The 19,680-nt window shown below is 38.2% G+C and overlaps 1 protein-coding gene across 1 annotated transcript; it reads left to right on the plus strand.

The window, feature by feature from the left end:
• Positions 1 to 195: 195 nt before the first annotated feature.
• RBM46 (RNA binding motif protein 46) lies at positions 196 to 14,439 on the plus strand. The gene is made up of 4 exons (XM_074589731.1): positions 196 to 346; positions 3,054 to 3,521; positions 4,916 to 5,698; positions 12,925 to 14,439. Exons 1-4 carry the CDS (start codon positions 196 to 198, stop codon positions 12,948 to 12,950), a joined length of 1,428 nt encoding a protein of 475 aa, XP_074445832.1. The 3' UTR covers positions 12,951 to 14,439.
• Positions 14,440 to 19,680: the final 5,241 nt, after the last annotated feature.

Here is a 19,680-nt window from a genome sequence, read left to right on the forward strand (position 1 = left end):
AAATGTTTTGAAAGCAAATATACAGATGATAGTAATTTGATGTAGGATTGAAGTCTTATGTTAAACAAAGTCACAGTAAATAGGCAAGTATATATAAGTTGTTTTTCTGTGCTTTGGTAGCTTCTGTATACATATAACAATTTAGAATTATCCGAACTGAAATATTTGCAATATTCTGTTGAAGCTATTACAGATATGCATGAGGAAAATAAAGCAGCACCAAATGGATGTGGCAAAATCCGAGGTGGCACTCAGAATGAGGCTGCTTTACTGGCCCTGATGGAGAAGACTGGATATAGCATGGTTCAAGAAAACGGGCAAAGAAAATTTGGTGGTCCTCCACCAGGTAAGCATTTCTTTTGAGATTAGGAATTTGGAGTTTATTTTCTGTAAGGACAGCTATGCTGAATCAGACTGAAAATTTGTGTAGCCTTATGTACTGTATCTTGACAGTGACCAGTAGTAGATGCTTAGGGAAAGACTGTAGGAAACACAACACATACAGGATCCTGGTATGCTTTACAGCTTCCGGCAGTTAAAGATCTCTTGTGCTAGACTGTTGAACATTTGCTCTTGGTGGATTTAAGAAGTCACAGCTTTAAAAGCAACTAAAGTTGACAGGTAGCAAAACAAACGTGGAGTTGAAAATACTGAGTGGGTTCCATATGACTGAGAACATGCTTGAAAACGTTTAGTGGCACAGAAGGGACAAACAAGTTGATGATAGCAGGCATGACCTACTTTATTTCTTGTTTATATCTTTATAAGTCGTGCTCGTAAGCATGATCTGTACAGCTCATTGCTATATGTAGTTTAAGATACAGCTGCATCAAAAATTATTTCTCTTTGGAAGTTTTTCCGGTCTAAAATTACATACATACTTTTATTAGCCTATATAAAATAGGCAAATGGAGCCCTGTGAATTATTTTGAAAATGCTACTGGAAAAAGAACTGCAGGGCATCACTGACTACTTTCTGAGGGCTCAGCCTGTTCTTAAATTATTTAATACAATTATTACATTATAATTATGATTTTTAATTAGAACATTAGACAGTATTAACTGTATTTGTTTGGCAGAGTTACTTTTATTAATGAAATTTGTTAATCTTTTCTGAAACTAGATGTGTTTGACAAGGTGTATCTTCCATAAATCTGTTCATTGGTATTAATTATATACCTCTCCTTTAAATCTTCATCTATTTTCATACTTCCTTAGGCTGGGAATTACCCTAAGTTACTATAAATGGTTTTCTAGGCCAGATGAGACTTGAATGTTTGAGATGGCTTGTAAGAAATTACAATTACTGTTTGTAAATGAAGAGTTTCACTGGGAATTTTGCTTGTTTAAGATGTGGTTTCTCTAAGCTTGTGTTACTGCCAGGGGAGATAGTCTCACTGTCATCTCTGTTTTCTTGCTGCCATCTTGTTTATCTGATTGTCATGTTATGCAGCTCAAGCAGCTGATCTGGCTCAAAATTACCCTATTGTATTTTTTAAAACGTATCTATAGAGTGTGTCTGTAAAAAGAAAAAAAAAGTTAGTTTGGGTCCTCTGCTTTGATTGGTGGAGACATGATATAATTAGACATGTAAGTCATTAGAATTAAATGGAAGAAAATTTGAGATGGCATGGATCTCACTAACAGACTATCAGTGGCAGGATTATAACTATAATCAGAATGGCACAGAATCACAGAATGGTAGGGGTTGGAAGGGATCCTTGGAGATCATCTAGTCCAACCTCTCTGCCAAAGCAGGTTCACCTAGAGAAGGTTGCACAGGAATGCATCCAGGTGGGTTTTGAATATTTCCAGAGAAGGAGACTCCACAACCTTTCTAGGCAGCCTGATGTTGATTGAAGTTTGATTACTTGAACTGCTGCAAAAAAGGGAATCCCATAATCTATCGTCCAGTGATAAATCCAGTACCCAGTCAAGAAAACTCTCTGGTCAGTTGGTAACTACTTGAGGAGTGGTGCCTCTCGTTGACTGTTTCCGCATTTGCTCTGTTAAATACATGCTGTTCATTGGCAAATGTGTCACAGACCAGCTTTTCTTTAAGTCAGGAGTTGTAATTTACTCTGAGTTGGCTGTAATGTGCTGTAACGCTAGGTTAGTATGCAGCTTTAATATTAGAAGGTGGGCTTTTTGAATTGTAGATGGCTTTTACTTACTGAGAATCACTGTTTAATCAGTTACCAGGCTGAGGATGTTGGTAAAAGTTTGTCTAGTTAATAAACGAACATTGGTATTTAATTTCATGACTTTCCTACACGGTCAAGCATAGCCTCCTCCCTTTTTTCCCAATCAAGGTGTGCAGTTGCTTTTGTCTTTGGAGCTCTTAAATGCTGTACTATTGGTTTATGCTTTTTTATGTAGGCAAATGACTGCCACGATGTGAGTGATGGCAGTACTAGCTCGCAAACTGTGTTACTTGCCACGTGCTGTCAGACCTCAGTTGAAGTGGTCATAAATGTGTATAAAGCTGAAAATGGTAAAGGTGTTGAGTGTTGTGTGGAAGAGAGCCAGACTTTTTCCTAGATAAGCCATGGCAATGTGGCTCCAAATGGATGTCAATTCTGATGCCTTGATAACTTCCCTGTGTACCATGTAGTTCTTAGTGTACAGCTTATACATGAAAATTACTTCTCTGAGAAGGCAGAAATTTCCCAATTCTGTTAACATTTTTTTCACGAGTTAATTGCATGCTCTTTGGTGATACTTACATGAAAGAAAAAGTTTTAAGTTAATTACAAAATCACCTAAATATAATTTATTCTGAACTTTAAACAAAAGTAAAATATTTAATTATAGTCTTGTTTTAACTTGTCAACAGTAATTAAAAGAAATCAAAAGAATTAAAAGAAATACAAATTGTGGTCTTATGGCATTTTTTATTTAAGCATAACAAAAATAAGAAATAATAGATGGGAATATGCCAATTTTAAATTGAGACTAAAAATAAATAACTCCCACCTCTGAATTGATTGTGGGGGGGAAGTGTGCCTATCTGGCATGTGTACTAAGATTGTTGTTGGACAATTTATTTTAAGGTTGGGAAGGTCCTCCACCACCTCGTGGATGTGAAGTTTTTGTGGGTAAGATTCCTCGTGATATGTATGAAGATGAATTAGTTCCTGTTTTCGAGAGAGCTGGGAAGATCTATGAGTTCCGACTGATGATGGAATTCAGTGGTGAGAATCGAGGCTATGCTTTTGTGATGTACACTACTAAAGAGGAAGCCCAGCTAGCCATCAAGATTCTTAATAATTACGAAATTCGTCCTGGGAAATTTATTGGCGTCTGCGTAAGCTTGGACAACTGCAGACTATTTATTGGAGCAATTCCAAAAGAAAAGAAGAAAGAAGAAATACTGAATGAAATGAAAAAAGTTACAGAAGGAGTGGTGGATGTCATCGTTTATCCAAATGCCACTGACAAAACTAAAAATCGTGGCTTTGCTTTTGTGGAATATGAATCTCACAGAGCAGCTGCAATGGCTAGAAGGCGGCTAATCCCAGGTAAACCTGTTTGTAATTAAATTGAGTTTTTGAGGGAATATCTGTCTCCGTTTTGCGAGGGGTGGTGTGGTGGATCATCCCTGTTTTCCTTCAACGTATTTTGAGAGTTACAAAACTGCAGTAGTGCCTTTCAGCTCAAGAGGAATTTTTTTTTTTTTGTTCATTAATCAGGTTTTTTTCTTTAGGTTCTCTTTTGTGTGTTTTGTTTTGTTTTTTAAAGAAGCTGAAATCTAAACAGTTCTGAGAATGAAAGAGACACAACTGTTTCATAAACACAAGTTGGTTTAATTTACACCAAGATATGTATTTGCTTGGACACACATCCCATTTTCATTTGCATGCACTAGTCCCTGCACATGAATTGTCATAAGGCGGAGCTTAAAAAATATAATGCTTGGAACGCGTCCCTTATTTTCTTTGAGTGTCATAAGTGATGTTATTGACGTTTTGTATTTTAAAAATGTTTGAAAGTAGGCCTTTAATCCTCTACGAGAAAATATTTTTAGGAGTTTAACAAGTAGAAGGTGACTTTTACTTTGCACTTGTTTTAATACCTTTTGAGGGAGGGAAAGTTGAAGGGATTAAGTATATTGAAAGAGGAGGGAATAGGTAAAGGTACAGTTAAAGGGAAATTCTGGAAAAGAAATTAAATAGGGAGGAAATGAAACAATATAGTTGGAGAATCAAAGTCATTAAAACAGATAATACAGCACTGGCTTTGCTGAAACGAGTAGCAAAAATCCCTGTATTTATTAAGGCTAAGATTTAGGCAAGTCTTGCATTAATCACTGACAGAGTGTTAAGAAGGAGTGTTAGCTAAGACTTAATATAGGCCTTGCAAAGTAATGGGAGGAATATGGCCAGATCACTGAATGCAGAATAAACTAGTTGACTTGAAATGAGTAACAAAGTGGGGTTTGTTTTGGTTTTATTATTATTTTTTTTTTTTTAGTTTATGGGTTTGGCGTCTGCTGCAATGTAGAGTAAGGCTTGTGCTAGTGCATATACATTTAGATGCTTTTTCCAGGTGTTGACTTTATTTTTTTAAGGTGGTAATATTACTGAAGAGGCTGTGTTTACTAGCTAATAAAATAATATGTTGCTTATGGTGTATGTGCATCTCACAGAATCACAAAGGCTGTGTTTTGACAGCTTATGGTGCTTAAATAACCCAAAGGCTACAGATAGAACATTTTGAATTTTTGCAGAGTCTTATTTTCTTTAATAATTTCAAGTAGTAATGTTTTACATATTTTGTTTAAGTAGATGCAGGCAATGAAAAACACTGTTTTGTGTGGCATACTTCCATGTTTGCTTTTTCTAGAGGTAGTTGATAAGAATGATTTTGTTTTCCTTTGCACATTTCTTATTGATGTAATACTTCTTTGCTGTAGGAACATTCCAGCTCTGGGGTCATACTATTCAAGTAGACTGGGCAGACCCAGAGAAAGAAGTTGATGAAGAAACAATGCAGAGAGTTAAAGTATTATATGTAAGAAATTTGATGATATCTACTACAGAGGACACGATTAAAGCTGAATTCAACAAGTTCAAGCCAGGAGTAGTTGAACGTGTAAAGAAGCTGAGAGACTATGCTTTTGTTCATTTTTTCCACCGAGATGATGCAATTGCAGCTATGTCTGTAATGAATGGAAAGTGCATTGATGGAGCTAGTATTGAGGTAACACTAGCAAAGCCAGTTAACAAAGAAGGCACTTGGAAGCAACATTTTAATGGTCAGATAAGTCCTGGTTCTGAAAATCTTTTAGGGTTTCCTAACAAAGAAGATGGTCATCAAAAATCCTTAGGGAAGCCAGCAAGTCTTCCAGTTCGTCTTAATGGTCAGCACAGTCCTGGCCCTCCTGAAGTTGAAAGGTGTACATACTCTTTTTTTCCAGGAATAAAGCTTACTCCAATTAGCATGTATTCTTTAAAACCCAGTCACTTCAGTTCTGCAGCAATGCATCTGGATTATTTTTGCAATAAAAATAACTGGGCACCACCAGAATACTACTTGTATTCAACCACAAGTCAGGATGGGAAAATACTCTTGGTGTACAAGGTGCTTATTCCTAGTATTGCAGATGGTTCCCAGAGTTATTTCATGCCAGACAAACTCTGTACAACAGTAGAAGGTGCAAAGGAATTGGCAGCACAGTTCACACTTCTGCATCTAGGTAAGCATAAACGCTTTCAATTAGTTCTTAAGAACTGGGCCTAGAAAAGTTACTTTAAAATGGTTCTTTGTGTACATATTTGGCTTGAGCGTGTATCTTTTTACATAAAGTATAAGTTAGTCTGCAGAAGAATTGTTTCTTGTATAGTCAGCTGATTCTGAATCATCAGGTGAGAGCACTGAAGAAACCCTGTATAACCATCTGTACAGTGCAGTGCTAGGGTCGTTTTTGCTTACATTTGTCTACCGTAATGGTTTATGAGGAAGAACTAGATGACATGTTAAGTGGCGTAGATATAAGGTCATCTGTGTGATGATTATGGTGCTGAAAATTTATTTGAAAGGCTGTCTGTGTTCTTGATTTATTATGAATAGGGAAAACAGAAGTGGTAAATCCATATTCAGGTAAATAAATAGTTTTGGGAAGCTTTTTTTGATTCCTTCCTTTATGGACATTCTTAAGGCTATAGCAGAGTATCATTACATGGCTCTACATGTATTATCTTTAGGTAAAGAGTGTTGTCATTTAGTGTTCCTTTTTTTTTTAACCATAAAATTGGATAAAATAGGGATACAGTTATTCTTAATTACCTTCTAAGTCTAGCATCTTCATTTATATATATCCCATTTATTAAAATTAGAATGCAACTACGAGAAAAGGAAGGTTTTTATATTATAAAAAGCTATGGTAAAATCTGTTCTTTTCATAACTAAGAAGACAGATCACTGCAGTTCTGACAGTGTTATCCCTGTTGCTCTGTGAAGTGAAGTAGGTAAATAGTATAAAACATAACACTTCTGCCATCCAGTTCCTGCCCAGCATTTTTCAGAACATTCATCACATAGCATTCAGAACACAGAACTGCTTCCTAGTGCCAGGTTGTTTCGTTAGTAGTTGTAGTCGTCATGTGCTCAAACTTCATCCTCAAAGAAATGAGAATTATGGCTCTTTGGTACTCAGATTTGAAGGCTGTTATAGAGCCGTACCACAGTGGTTTGAAAATTCATACTTCAGGCAAAGCTGTGTTTAATTTTTTCCACTTGTTTTTCTGTAGTTTCTCTTCTGCTTAGTTAGCTCTGCCTCTTTCTGGCCTGGTATATTTGAAGATGAGATAGGACTGATCTTTATAATTTTGCAAGTATTATGAACCATCACTTAATTTCTCAGATCTGCAGAGTAGATCAGGTTGTGCTTCAATTACTGTTACTTCAGTTTATTAATAGACCGCTGTGTTTTTTCACATTCTAGTTTAGAATATTGGCCGCCTTAAGCCATGGACTTCCAGGTTTGAAATCAGGAGTGGCATTCTCTGTCGATACTGCCCACTGTATGGGGGCCGTGCAGCATCGGAGCCATCAGACGTAGTGATCTTGTGTAGTGCAGCTCTGGATAGAAACACAGTGAGATCATACAATACAGTAAATAACCCTTTTCTGATTAGCTGTGCATGCATACAGGGCCCAGGACTGCATCCACAAGATTTAAAGCTTGATTTTGCTTTAGGAATGGAAGGAGGAGAAAAGAGAACAGATAAGGAAGTGTTTCTTAAAATGTTTTTACTTGATAATTTTGGACCACTGAAAGTAAATTTTCAGGGAAATGGAAACAGAAATAGTAACTGACTTAACAACTTAAGTGGACTCCTGTGTTAGTGATGACTGCTTCTGTTCCTCTTTCCTTAAAGGAAGACATTTTTCTTCTCCTCTGTTCTCTCCCCCCTGCCCCCCTTTTGTTTTTCTTTTTTTTTTATCACCTCTTCCAATTTTGGTGGATTGGAAAAGCTACTGCTGATAGCAGACTGTTAAAATAGTGTTGCCATCCTTCACTTCTTAATATAACTATTTAGAACTTGCTCTGGAAGTCTCTTGTTACTTAGGCTGTGGTGAGATTTTTCTTTTAGGTGCAGTTTGTAGCAGACTTATTTCAGGCTTCACTGTGATGCCTTTTTTTGCAATACGTGACTGAAATGTAATCAAGTTTTTTTTTCTTCTTCCTCAGAATCTTGCTTCCCCTTGGTTTTGTTTTTGCACGCCCGAAAGCTCTTAGAGGAAGAAGAATATCCAAATGCAAAAAGCCTTATACATTGTCTCCACTTTAGCAGTGATATGTTTGTTTGCATTAGTAGGTCACCTCTGGAAGGTGATACTTTCAGGTGGTGAAAGTGATGAGATTTATTTATTTTTAATAATAAAACAGCTAAGTATCTGTGCCTGGATTTGTACCCATTGTGGCGAGGCATTTTACAGTTGAGTGTCTGTTTCCATTTTTTTCTAGCTATGAAGATTAGGGCCATACCTTTATAACGCATGTAATCCTGAAGACAAAAGATAAAAAGGATGATAAACTCGAAATAGTGGTGCGAAACTCTCTTTCTTTAAAGAAGAATGAAAACAGCTTCAGGTTTTATGCTTGACCATGCATACCTGTCCATTTTTGGCTTACAGATAGCATTATCTAAAGAGAATATTTTGTCTCCTGTACTTCTCTGGGAAAGAATGACCAGAACAATTGAAAAAAAATAGACTAGGAGCGATTATTCACAGCTGTGGTCAAATCCAGAATGCAGACAAGTTTAAAAAAAAATGAAGAAAGTATGTCTTGAGATTTTTATCTCTTCAGTTATAGTTATAAGTGCTATAGGGAAAAAAATTTAAGGTGAATTTAAATTGGCAGTATTTTAAAGCTGTTTTGCACTTCAGCGTGCCATATTATCACAATTAATGTGAATTCTTACTTACCAGAATGCCCAAATCCCAGGTTTGGTTTTTAAAAGCTGTCCACCTAATGGCCTTGTGCTGCTAATGCTGTCTTGTTATCTTTGAACTGTAAAACTATTTTCTTTTGATGGTCTCTGCATTCTTGTTTCTGAGGTTTTGGGCCCACACAGAGCATGCAGAGCCCTCTTTCAAAGGAAACATACATGGCTGACTTTTGAAAGATACACCTCTTTCATGTTGATAAAACCTCTTTTTGATGTTGGCATTGTCGTGGTACTGAAATATAGCCCTAAGGATTCTATAAATAGAATTTATTTTCCCTATCTAATCTACAGAAGTTGGTTTTGTTCCAACTTAATACATATAGTATGTTGAAAGAAACATCTGAAGCTAAGGAAGAATTGCTAGAAGATCCACCCTTCTCACTAAAGTGTCTTGTATGGTTTGGTATTCTGAATAATGTTGCATGGATGCATATATTGTGGGGTTTTTTTTTTTGATTTGTTGTTTTTTGGGTTTTTTTTATAAGTAGCAGTGATTTTGAGAAAAGTCTGTGTGTTTCTTCTTGGAAGCAACTTACTGTAAGCTTAAATGTACAAAGATGACACAGGGAATTGTTCCTTCTGGTAAGTAACTTCTTTTACAGGAACTTAATTTTTTTGCCCACTTAATTTTTGATCCATGTGTACAGTTCTTTTTTCCTTTTATAGCATATAAGCAAACTAAGGTAAGTGAATGAGAAAGAGCTGCTTGGACAGAATTTTAGAACTGGACTGTTAAGATTAATAATCTCAAAGCACTCTGGCTTTTTTTGATGATAAATATTTCTGTATTTACTTTCACGTAACAAAATACTTGGTTGTTACTGCATACAGTAGTCCTGAACAGACAGCAGTACAACAATTTACCACTTGGTGTCACCTGAATATTTTGAAAACGATGCTTGGAGAAAATACAGAAAGCTGTAATTTCACTGAAAGATGAATAAACTACATATTAATGTTACCAGATAAATCATGAACAGATCAAGGAAGTGAAAAAACTCAGGCTTGTTTAAATATATGGAAATTACATGTCTGGATGTCCATTTGTGAGAAGGGGAGCAGAGCTACATGTTTAAGTTCCAGAAGGAGGTGAATGTTTAATGGGGGGAGGGAGGAATGGAGGGGGGCAAACAGAATATGATAAAACCTGAATACTCCATAGAAGAAATTATTACCTTTTCAATTAATTTGAATCTAATTTCAACACAGATAAGTCTGTGTTTTCAGAAGTTACACAGCACCTTAGTATTGTTTGTAAAATGGTGCTTGGCTGTTAAATGTGTTATCCAGTTAGAAAACCATGTAAGACTTCCTACTCTTGCCTGTGCTGGAGGCTCACTACATGTGAGGCAACTCCAATTTGGAGACTGTGTAGTTGTGCTAATTAACACAGATTGTATATTCCACCTCTGGTCCAGAAGCAGTGCTAGTGCAGAGTCAATTCCAAAGTAGAAAGCCTACTGAGAGGGGTTATTTATCATTCAGACAGTTTGCATCAGTAATGTACCTTTGTAACTTCTGGAATCAAGCTGATTCATCTAGATGCCTTCGAAGTACAAGCAGAAGAGAACTTGAGGTTGCACAGATGTGCTCTGAACTGTAGGAGCAATTTCTACCTCCCTTTCTTTAGTGAGAGTAAACATCTGCAGCCTGGAAAAGCAAAACATTCTTAGAATGGTTGTTGTTTTGGTTGGTTGATTTTGTTGTTGGTTTTTTTGCTCTTTTTAAAAAAAATTTATTTTATTTTCTTGGGTTTTTTTATTTTGTGTGCGGTGTTTTTTTGGGTTGGTTGTTTTTTTAATTTTGTTTTCACTTACCACTAAATTCCACAAAACCAGTGTAATTCCTCTGGTTTAAGGAAACGCCAGAAGATGTCAGAACCTCTTTCTAGTCCTTAAGATAATACCCTCTATAGCAAAGGCTGAGTTCTAGGGAGTTTTCTCCCTACTAAGTCTGACTTGAGGGTGATGGAGAAGAAGGGAAGAAGTTTTGGTAAAGTTTCCTCTGTTTTGGGGATCTGCCAGGTTTTACCTGTGTATTCCACAATAAGATATTCTTTGCTCATTCGCATGCTATTCCATGTGGTGTCTCACTGAGACACAATTTAAGAAATTAATTTTTAGGTAGAAGAGAGTATTTAAAAGTATTTAACAAAGTATTTAAAGGAAAAATATACTGATAAATCTCTGAGGAAAAGCATTTTAATAACTGACTATAGCATGTAAATAACAGTTGAATTGCAGTTAATCACATAGAACCTATGTAGTAAACTGTACTGAAACAGGTGGAAGAAGAATTATATCTTACTACTGTGAATTCACTTGTTTAAGCTTCTTAAATACTGCATGCAGTAGCAATTTACAAGTCAAGGATAAAACTTGCATAAACTAGTTCAAGAGTCTGTACCCAGCATCTAGGTACACAACAAATGTATCAGTAGACTGCTGTCCTAGATTTTGGACATTAACTTGAAGATGTCACAGTTGAAGTGAAATGTTTTTATTTTACTATTTTGTTGTAGGGATTTTCTTTACTTCAATATTGCCTTGGTTTGCCTTATCAAAATTAACTATAATGCTGCTGAAACAAGCAACAGCCCGGTACAAAATGTAAGGTTTTTTAAAAAATTACAGAAGTTGCTGGCTTTGTTTAGCAAATACAGATGATAAGTGGTGGTTGGTGGGGGTTTTTTAAGTGATTTTTTTTTTTTAGAAAAGCTCAGAATGTAGTATGTTTGTTAACAGTATAAATTTGGAAGTCTTAAATATTTATCAGATGACTTACACATAATGGTTTTTATCACAGCCCCTGAGCAAGCATATGTAACTTTGCTGTCCCTGAATGCAGCCTAGTGGGATAGTAGAGGTGAGTGAACCTCCGAGGATTGTGTTTGGTGCAGGTTTTTTCATCCTGAAAGACATTGTGTTAGGTGCACTGTTTGGACTGTTTGTGAGAGAACTTGTTCTCAAGGTTATTTCCCCACATATACACGTCTGAGAAGGCTTGTAGAAATACTCTGTCCATTTTTTTCTTCAAAGGAGACCATAGCTCTACTGCTGTAGACCTGCTGATGGATCACCCAGTCTAATGTTCACATGGATTGTGCAGCACAAAGGGAGGTTATGATTTTTACTCCTAAAACGACTGGGTAATTTTTCAGTCATTTCTCAATTATTTGCATTTCCAACTTGGGTTTAAATTTACGTTCAGGAGTGGAGTTGTTACTGCACTGGTGACTTGGACTGTTTCTTTGGACAGTCAGTTTCATGTAAAAGAAGGAGACTCGTGTCTCCTCCTCTGATTTGCAAAAAGTGTAATTTTTAACTTTTTGCATTTTATGCTACAAGGGTAAATGTTCTCTTTTTTCAAATATGCTGTTGTGGATGAATTTAAGTGTGGATGTCTGTCACTTCTGAGGCCTCTTTCATTTTTTAAAATGAGGATTACCATCTTCTCAGGGTGTTGTGAGGTTGGTTTTTAAAAGCTTATAAGGCAGTTTGAAAATAGCGTTAAATCCATGCTTGGTGTTAACTTTACCGCTTGAAGCTTCTAATCTGAGTCAGCCAGGATTTGTCCTGAAGATTCAGTTATTTTTCTGTTGCTGCTGCTTACGGACAGGGAACATAAGTTTGTAAATCTGGGCCTGTGTAGGGGAACTTGGCAAAAAAAAAATTAAGAAGGATACTACAATGATGGACTATGTTTATCTATGAAATAACTTGACTGACTGCAGGTAGAATCAGTCGCTTCAAAACAGGACTGAATTTAGTGAATTTAGTGCCCTTTTCTAGTCTACTGATGACCACAATGAAGTTGGGTTTTGTTTATGCAGTATCTGTCAGAACATGGTACTTAGTTAATAATACACCCCAATCTAAAGTGTTAAATACATAATAGGAAAGACTGCCGCTATGATACATATGAATATATAAAAAATTAATGCAACTCAGAACAGTGATCTAATAATATAAACATTAAAGTTGTCTTCATTAATACTTTGTATTCAGTGGAGGTGAAACAAAGGGTCATTATTGTAAAGTTTGGTAAAAAATACATACATAGGCTGATAAAATACATTCAGTACTGAAGAAGGATTTTTTAAAAAATTATAAGGCTCTTAGGAAAAAAATCAGATTAATAAGTTCTCATTCTTTATTTCTCGTTTTTACAAGGTCCTTTCTGATGTTGCTTGAACTGTTGACTAAATAATTTCTTAATGATTTGAGTTAGTATCATAGAATCTTCATGGTTGGAAAGGACCTTTGGGATCATCGAGTCCAAATTAGGGGTATTAGGGGTGCAGAGGAAAAGAAAGAACGCAACATTGGCATAAGACTGTGGCTGCTTTCATTACACCATTATCTTAAGTTCCTTAATAGTTCAGTCCATCTTGGAACAGGTAATGCAATATGCTTGCTGAAATCATAAGTAATTTTCTTTCCCCCTTCCCCCTCTTTTTCTGCAGCCAACTGTACACCTTATTTGGCTTGAATTGCCCTGAAGAAGAAAAGTTTGGAATTCGTTGCTTTGGATCTTGCCACAAAAGAAAAAAGAACACCACACTGATACATAATTACTAGAAATTCACATTGCATGTTTATTGATGAATAAGTCTTCAAAGCACATGTGTATATTAAACATTTCACTTTAAAGATTAGTGAAATTGAATGTTAAAACGTTTTGGTTAGCTTGATTAAATTCGTTTTGAAAAGATAATTTGTTTAAAGGACTTTTAGTACCTGTAATAGTTTATACAACAATAGCTTATTTTTAGTGTTAAAATAATTTACTACAATTCGTACTCTGTATTGTGAGTTTCACGCAGAATTTTTACAGCTTCTGTTGTAAGTAATAAATCTTAAGCAAACATTTAAAAAAAACAACCACCAAACAAAAAAAAAACCCACAAAAAATCAAAACTACACCACCCTGGCAACCCTGCCTTTTCATACATAAACATTCGTTATATGAAACTTAAATGCCAGACTCAGATTTGTTTCTGTGACTTGATGCAAAATTTTATAGGAAGAACATGTCCGATAAAATCTTTGCTTCTGGTATAAGCAATACATCAATGAAGGAATGGTATTTTGAAAGGGCTTTATGTCGACATACCATCAGGCTAAATGAGATGTATTTCTGTAGTCATAACATTGAGGTTCAATACCTTAGATAATTCTTTGAGACAAAAATGGGCAAAAAAAGAATCTTGACTCTTAAAAATTACATGTACTTTTGTGTACAGCTCACTAAGTTGCATTTCCTGTTGTTAGCACCTCCCTGCTGGGACACATGCGTGCTTCCATGTTGACAGAGGCCTTACTCTTATCCAGGTTATACCTTGTACCCAGCACTTCTATTTGCCTGTGGTATCCATGTTGAACAGCAGCTTACTCACTTTCTAATCAGGCCATGTTCTTCTTAAAAAAACATAGTTTAGCATTAAACTGAAAATAGTTTTCAAGTTTTTAAATCGGGTATATGTAATTAATTTTGAGTGAGACGTCTTTATTTTTATTGTGACTATTTAGCATTTCTCAGTAAAGTGATTTATTTATTGAATGACAAAAAATAAAAGCCTTTTTTTCCCCTTTTTTTAAAATCTGAAACTACTACAGCAGATCATCCTTCTTTTTTAATTTGGTATATAGTTTCAGTTTCTGGTCAAGGAATAGGCCAAGTGGCATACATTAAGAGTCTAAGGGCCTGACCTATGCAAGTATTGGTTGTAATGTGTTTTATCTGAAAATTGTTTGTCAAAAAGAAATATTATGTAGACAGAAAATGATGCAGTGGAAAGATTTAAAGTTGAATAATTTTTCTTAAAAGCAGTCAACTATTGTGGTCCATTATATATTTTAGTTAAACGTGTTTCATCAGCATATTAAATTAATTTAGTTGCAGTTATAGCAGTTTAATTTTATTTGCATTTGACTTTAGCTACGTAGTAGTTTTAAGTGTTGTAATTTTTAACGTTAAAATCATGTGTTTGCCTTCTGTACTTGAATTAACATTTATATTAAATTTATGCTGTTAGTATTTTTTGTGTGTAAAAAAAAAATAATACTTATTTTACACGATACCTTCACAAACTGACTTTGCAGGATTCACTTTGCTTTCTGTATTAGCAAGCTTTGGCCAGAGGCTCCAGTGTAGGTGCTTTGCTGGGCAGGAGGGAGGGTAATTAAGTGAAGGGCTTGGTGAAACCTTGAAAAAAGAAAAGTCATTTTTAAAAAGCAAGTTTGCCTAGTAGTGTCTGTCACATTTGAAAGTTGTTAAACTGTCGTGATTTCCTAAGGAACTCTTTGGGGAGAAAAGAAGAGGGGGCTTGCTTTACTTCATGTTTAAACTGAGTGGTCCCTGAGGCCAGACAGAAATCAGTGTTTGAGGTAGAATAATACAATATGATGATGATAGGATGTGGGGGAACTAATTTAAAAGTATTTGTGCCTGGCAGCCTGGGAATTCCAGTCTACAGACTGCTGAAATGAGATTTATTTTTATTTTTCAGGTGTCTTAATTAAGACTCACTTTTTTAATGCAAGTTTTTTATATAGGCATCTTTAGTGACACCTTGAAAATATAGTAGACTTTTGCATGTGCAAGAAAGATTTGATAAAACAATATTCTGTAATACTTTGAATGGAAATCTGGGCCAACCAAACCTGGGTAGCATTGGTATTGTTAGAAACTTAAGGGAACTGTGTGACGAGCTGCACAAAGATTGCAGCGCATTAAAATGAATACCTGTAGGAGAGCTGACTTACCCAGTGAACAAAAGGAGGTACTGACCAGTACTGTAAAAAGCCATGGGATTGTATTTTTCAAGTGTGTAACATCCTTCCTGTTCAAATTTCTAACCAGGCTCCCGTATTTGAAGCAGTCTTGTGCAAAAAGCAGTTTTGCTACAAACTAGTAACTCCCATCATTATTAACAGGAGCATGTACCTTGCCAATTATTTTCAATATTCCCAACAAGTGTGACTGTACAAAACCATGATCAAACATTTGAATGTAATGAGTACTGGGTGGATGTAAGCCAAATGCAGCCCTCTGACAGAATTTGGTCTTTGTTTTGCAGATAAGAACAAAGGTGTAAGGAATAAGCAGCTGAAGCGGCAGTAGCACTCAGTAGTTGTAATTCAGGGTTTTTGAAGTTTATTTAGAGCACATCATTAAAAATCTCTAATCAGTGTGCAAAATTGCAAGCATATTTTTCATATTTATAAAAGTCTCACTGGAGCTTATTAACCTTTGGAAAAAACCAAACGAAACCATGTATTTCTTCTGAAAATGTTGTGACAAAGGGAAAAAAGCATGGTGTTGCAGATTTTTTTTTTACAGTACTGTTGTATAACTGATACAAGTGAATCCATATACCATCCTGTTGTATAATTGGTGTAGAAACTAGCAGTCCCTCTGAAAGTAGAGGTCACTGACTTTAGTGAAACGAGGTTTTGTTCCTTTGCGCTAAACGCGCTGCATAAAAAACCCCTTGCCCTAGATAAGAAAAGGTGGTCCTTAGTCTTACAGTTACCTTTTTCATCAGCTTGCTTGCCTTTTTTGTGTGTTGTTAAATATTGTTATTACTACCTTACAGTTGGTGACAGATGATAAAGTCAATGTTATGGAGCAAGCATGTTGTGGGTAGCAGCCTCTATCTTCCACCCGTGTTTTTTCCTGGGAAAAAAACAGCAGTTGGGGTGGGGGGAACTAAGACAGTTTGTCCCCAAGACCTAGCGTCTTACTTAATAACACGAACAAGAGTTATTAAATTAATGGGAATTTCTTTTAAGTAGGAAACAGTATTAAAGTGGAAGTCAGCTGCGGATTACTAGGTTAATACACTCTTGAGGAAAAAGCAGCCCCCTAGAAGTCAGTTGTTACAAGTCTTCTCTTGCAGTGAATTTCTTAGCATGGCTGTTGTGCATAATGAAGAATGACCAGTTTAGCATCTCTTCAAGCTACTTGGTGTTCAGCTTAATGGACAACCAGAGGAAGGAAAACAGGTGATGATCCATCAGTCTTCAATAAAGCTTTCCTGCCATTAGAAAGAGCCTACTAGGCCCCAGAACAACCAAGAAAAGGGGAGGTTTAGAGCAGTCACTCCTTCTATAGCCCTTGAAGTTTTTCACCATGCTAACAAGGCTGGTATGAGCTTCCATGACTCAAAATCGTTGTTCCAAGTTGTCTGTGGCTGAACTACTGCCTGGTGTCTGCTACAGGCCACCTAATCAAGGGGAGCCTATTGCCCTTCTTACTCCAGCTACAGGAGACCTTGCACTTGCAGGCTCTCATCCTGCAGGGGGACTTCAACCAGCCTGACAGCTGCTGGAAAAGTAGCATGGCAAGCTGTAGGTGATTCAGGAGACCCCTGGAGTGCATCGAAGAGAACTTCTGAAGCCAGGTAATGGACAGCCCCACCAGACGGGATGTGATACCGGACCTGATGGTCATCAACGCAAGTGAGCCAGTGGGTGCTGTCAAGATCAGAGGCAGCCTGGGCTGCCGTGATCATGCACCGATGGAGTTCACAGTCCTGAGGGGTGTGCGTGTCAGGGGGAAGAGTAAAGTCAGGTCCCTGAATTTTAGGAGAGCAAACATCGAGCTCTTCAAGCAGTTAGTCCAATAGCAGCTTGTGGGACACTGATAAAAATCTAGTTCATGTGAAACTGCTAGCAATGGCACTTGCAGATTTTGATGGGTGACGTGTAAGTACAGGGAATTGGAACTACAAATTCGTACCGTTGCGAAGGTATGAGTTCAAAAGTTTTAAGCAAAGTCTTTAACTGTAAAAACGCTACGTTTATTTAAAGAAAAAAAATCCCTTCTGTCCAATCCTCCAGCCTTCCTTGCCCAGCAAGACTACTATGTGCTGCCTCCTTGTCTGCAGGTCATGAGCAACCCATTTGAGAAGGGCATTGAACACGACCTCTTCTGTCACAGGGAGCTCCTCCTTCTCCAGGATGCGCTCCAGGTCATCGATGGAAAGCTCCAGGAACTCGGTGGACACCTTGGTCACCTGCTCGAAATGATGTAGGATGAACTGATGGGCTTCTTCTCGCAGGTCAGGGCAGTAATAGTAGCCTGTGAACTTCCAGATGCCGATGCAATTTTCCAAGCAGAGATGGGCTTTTAAGAACTCACAGCACACTCTGAGGGTGCCCAGGACATTGAACTGGTCTGCCTCGATTAGCAGGCTTACGACGTTGTCAGCTGTGACCGGCACTGTCCCGCTGTAGGCATACTCGATAAGGAGCCTCATCATTTCAGGGGAAGTGCCGGGGATTTTATAGACGCTCTTCTCGGCACTGCTCCAGCTGCTGGAAAACAAGGCCCTGAAAAAAACAAAGCAGCGCTGGGGAAGAAAGCGGCCTTGCTGTGTTAAACCCTGACCCCGTTATCCCCTGTGCCTCCTTTGCCGGCCACCAGTTTGGGCACCAGCAGTAGCCGTGCTGGGAGGCCGTGGAGTTCTATTAAGGAAGGGTTTACTAGCCTGGTGTTTTAAAAAGGAGTGCCAGCCTCCGGCTGTGGCCAGAGGGCCACAGGGCGAGTGGGCACCTTGCTTCAACAAGAACAGCAGAGAGTAACAGTGCGTGGGGAAGGAAAACTTCCCGCCCGACAGCAGAGCAGCCGGGCTGGCCACGTTCCCAGCCCTGCACCGTATTGGGGGGCTTCGTCAGACCCCACTTCCAGCGCTGCTCTTAGATCTGAGCTTGTGGATGCATTTTGGTGTCCGGGGAGGTACCAGGACAAGGGGGGACTGCTGGAGGAGAGCTTGAGTGCCGAGGGAAGCGCTGGAGATACGCGAGGGCAGTGTGGCACAGACCAGGAAATACTGTTTGGCCCCATCCCCTCCTGTTTCAAGCGCTCACCTGAAGTATGGACTGCAGTTGCAGAGGATGGTCTTGTGAGCAGGAAATTCAATACCATCCACACTGATGACGGCGTCGGGCAGTTTCCCTTCCAGGCAAAGCCCATGGAAGGCAGTACAAGCCCCAGCACTCATTTTCCTCTCCCTGTGCAAGGATGAGGATGCAGTACAAGCCAAGCTGTCGCCCACGTTGAAGCCTGAGGCAGTGGGAGATGCTTCTCTCTGGGGTGCTCAGAGCACTGTGTCCTTGCGGTCCCTCCAACCCCCTATTAGAACCCCTGTCTGGTGGCTCTGGAACGTGCCCCATCATGACATCACAGATGGGGCTGGCGGGGGGGGGCAGGGACCAGGACTGGCCGTGAGCCCCCCTGCAGCCCCTGTGTGGGGCCAAGGTGTGGGTCCCCATGGTCCATGTTGCCGTCCAAGGGCCATGCAAAGAGACTTCAGGGCCTCGGGATGGTTGATAAGGGAATCTGGACCACAGGTGCTGCATCAGTAATAAAATAACTAACACCCTTAGCTTCATCAGGAGGCACAGCCTTTGTTGCCTCGTGAAAGCAGCACTGAAGCCACCAGGATGGCACCAGCTATTGGGAATGGTGTCAGGCATATGGGAATGTGATGAGGGTAGGCCTTTTCCAAAAGTACAGGCACTGCAAAAAAACAAGACTGTGCCAGTCTTATGTTTTGAGAATGCAGTGATTATTTTAACTAAGCCAACAGATAAAGTTTTAGACTTGAAAGAGGTGAAGAATTCAGGGTAATAACCACTGAATGTAGTGCTGTAGATCAAACAGTAGCGACCCTACTCTGCATTTTAAAACCTGTTGCTTCAGAAAGAAGGCATAATACTGTGCTTTTTAGTTGGGGAGGGGAAAGCATTGAGGTACAGGAGTTTATGACTGACAGAAAATAATTGACAGAATCAGAAATGGAAATGAAGCAGTGCAGGAACCAGACGCATCTACAGAGGCAGACTGGAGCTCACAGAGGCTGGTCTGTTTGCTACAGTTCAGTTTAGGTAGGAAGTCAGGTTCCTTTAGAAAGCCATGGCAGAGTACGTTTGATGTGGAAGACAACCTTATCTCCTCTGACAATCCGAGGAGGATAATATTTGGAAGCACCAGTGTCAGAATATTCTGCGTGGATAATGGCATCTGGCATTATGTGCTGTCAAATTCCACTGGAAAAAAAAAATTAATAAAAAATAAATTATGCGAAAGTCAATGGAAATACCTTGATGGAAAACTTAACATAAAACTTGACCATACCACTAGGGCGGCTTGCCAAGAAACAAGTACCCATTTCTGTAAATTTAACTATATGAGTTACCACTTCAGGCCTCAA

This window comes from Larus michahellis, chromosome 5, assembly GCF_964199755.1.
Source record: "Larus michahellis chromosome 5, bLarMic1.1, whole genome shotgun sequence".
Lineage (NCBI taxonomy): Eukaryota > Metazoa > Chordata > Aves > Charadriiformes > Laridae > Larus > Larus michahellis.

Coding starts and splice junctions, on each gene's coding strand:
- RBM46 (XM_074589731.1), top strand. CDS start 196: ATGCATGAGGAAAATAAAGCAGCACCAAATGGATGTGGCAAAATCCGA. Junction 347..3,053: donor ATTTGGTGGTCCTCCACCAG/GTAAGCATTTCT, acceptor ATTTATTTTAAG/GTTGGGAAGGTCCTCCACCA. Junction 5,699..12,924: donor GTTCACACTTCTGCATCTAG/GTAAGCATAAAC, acceptor CTTTTTCTGCAG/CCAACTGTACACCTTATTTG.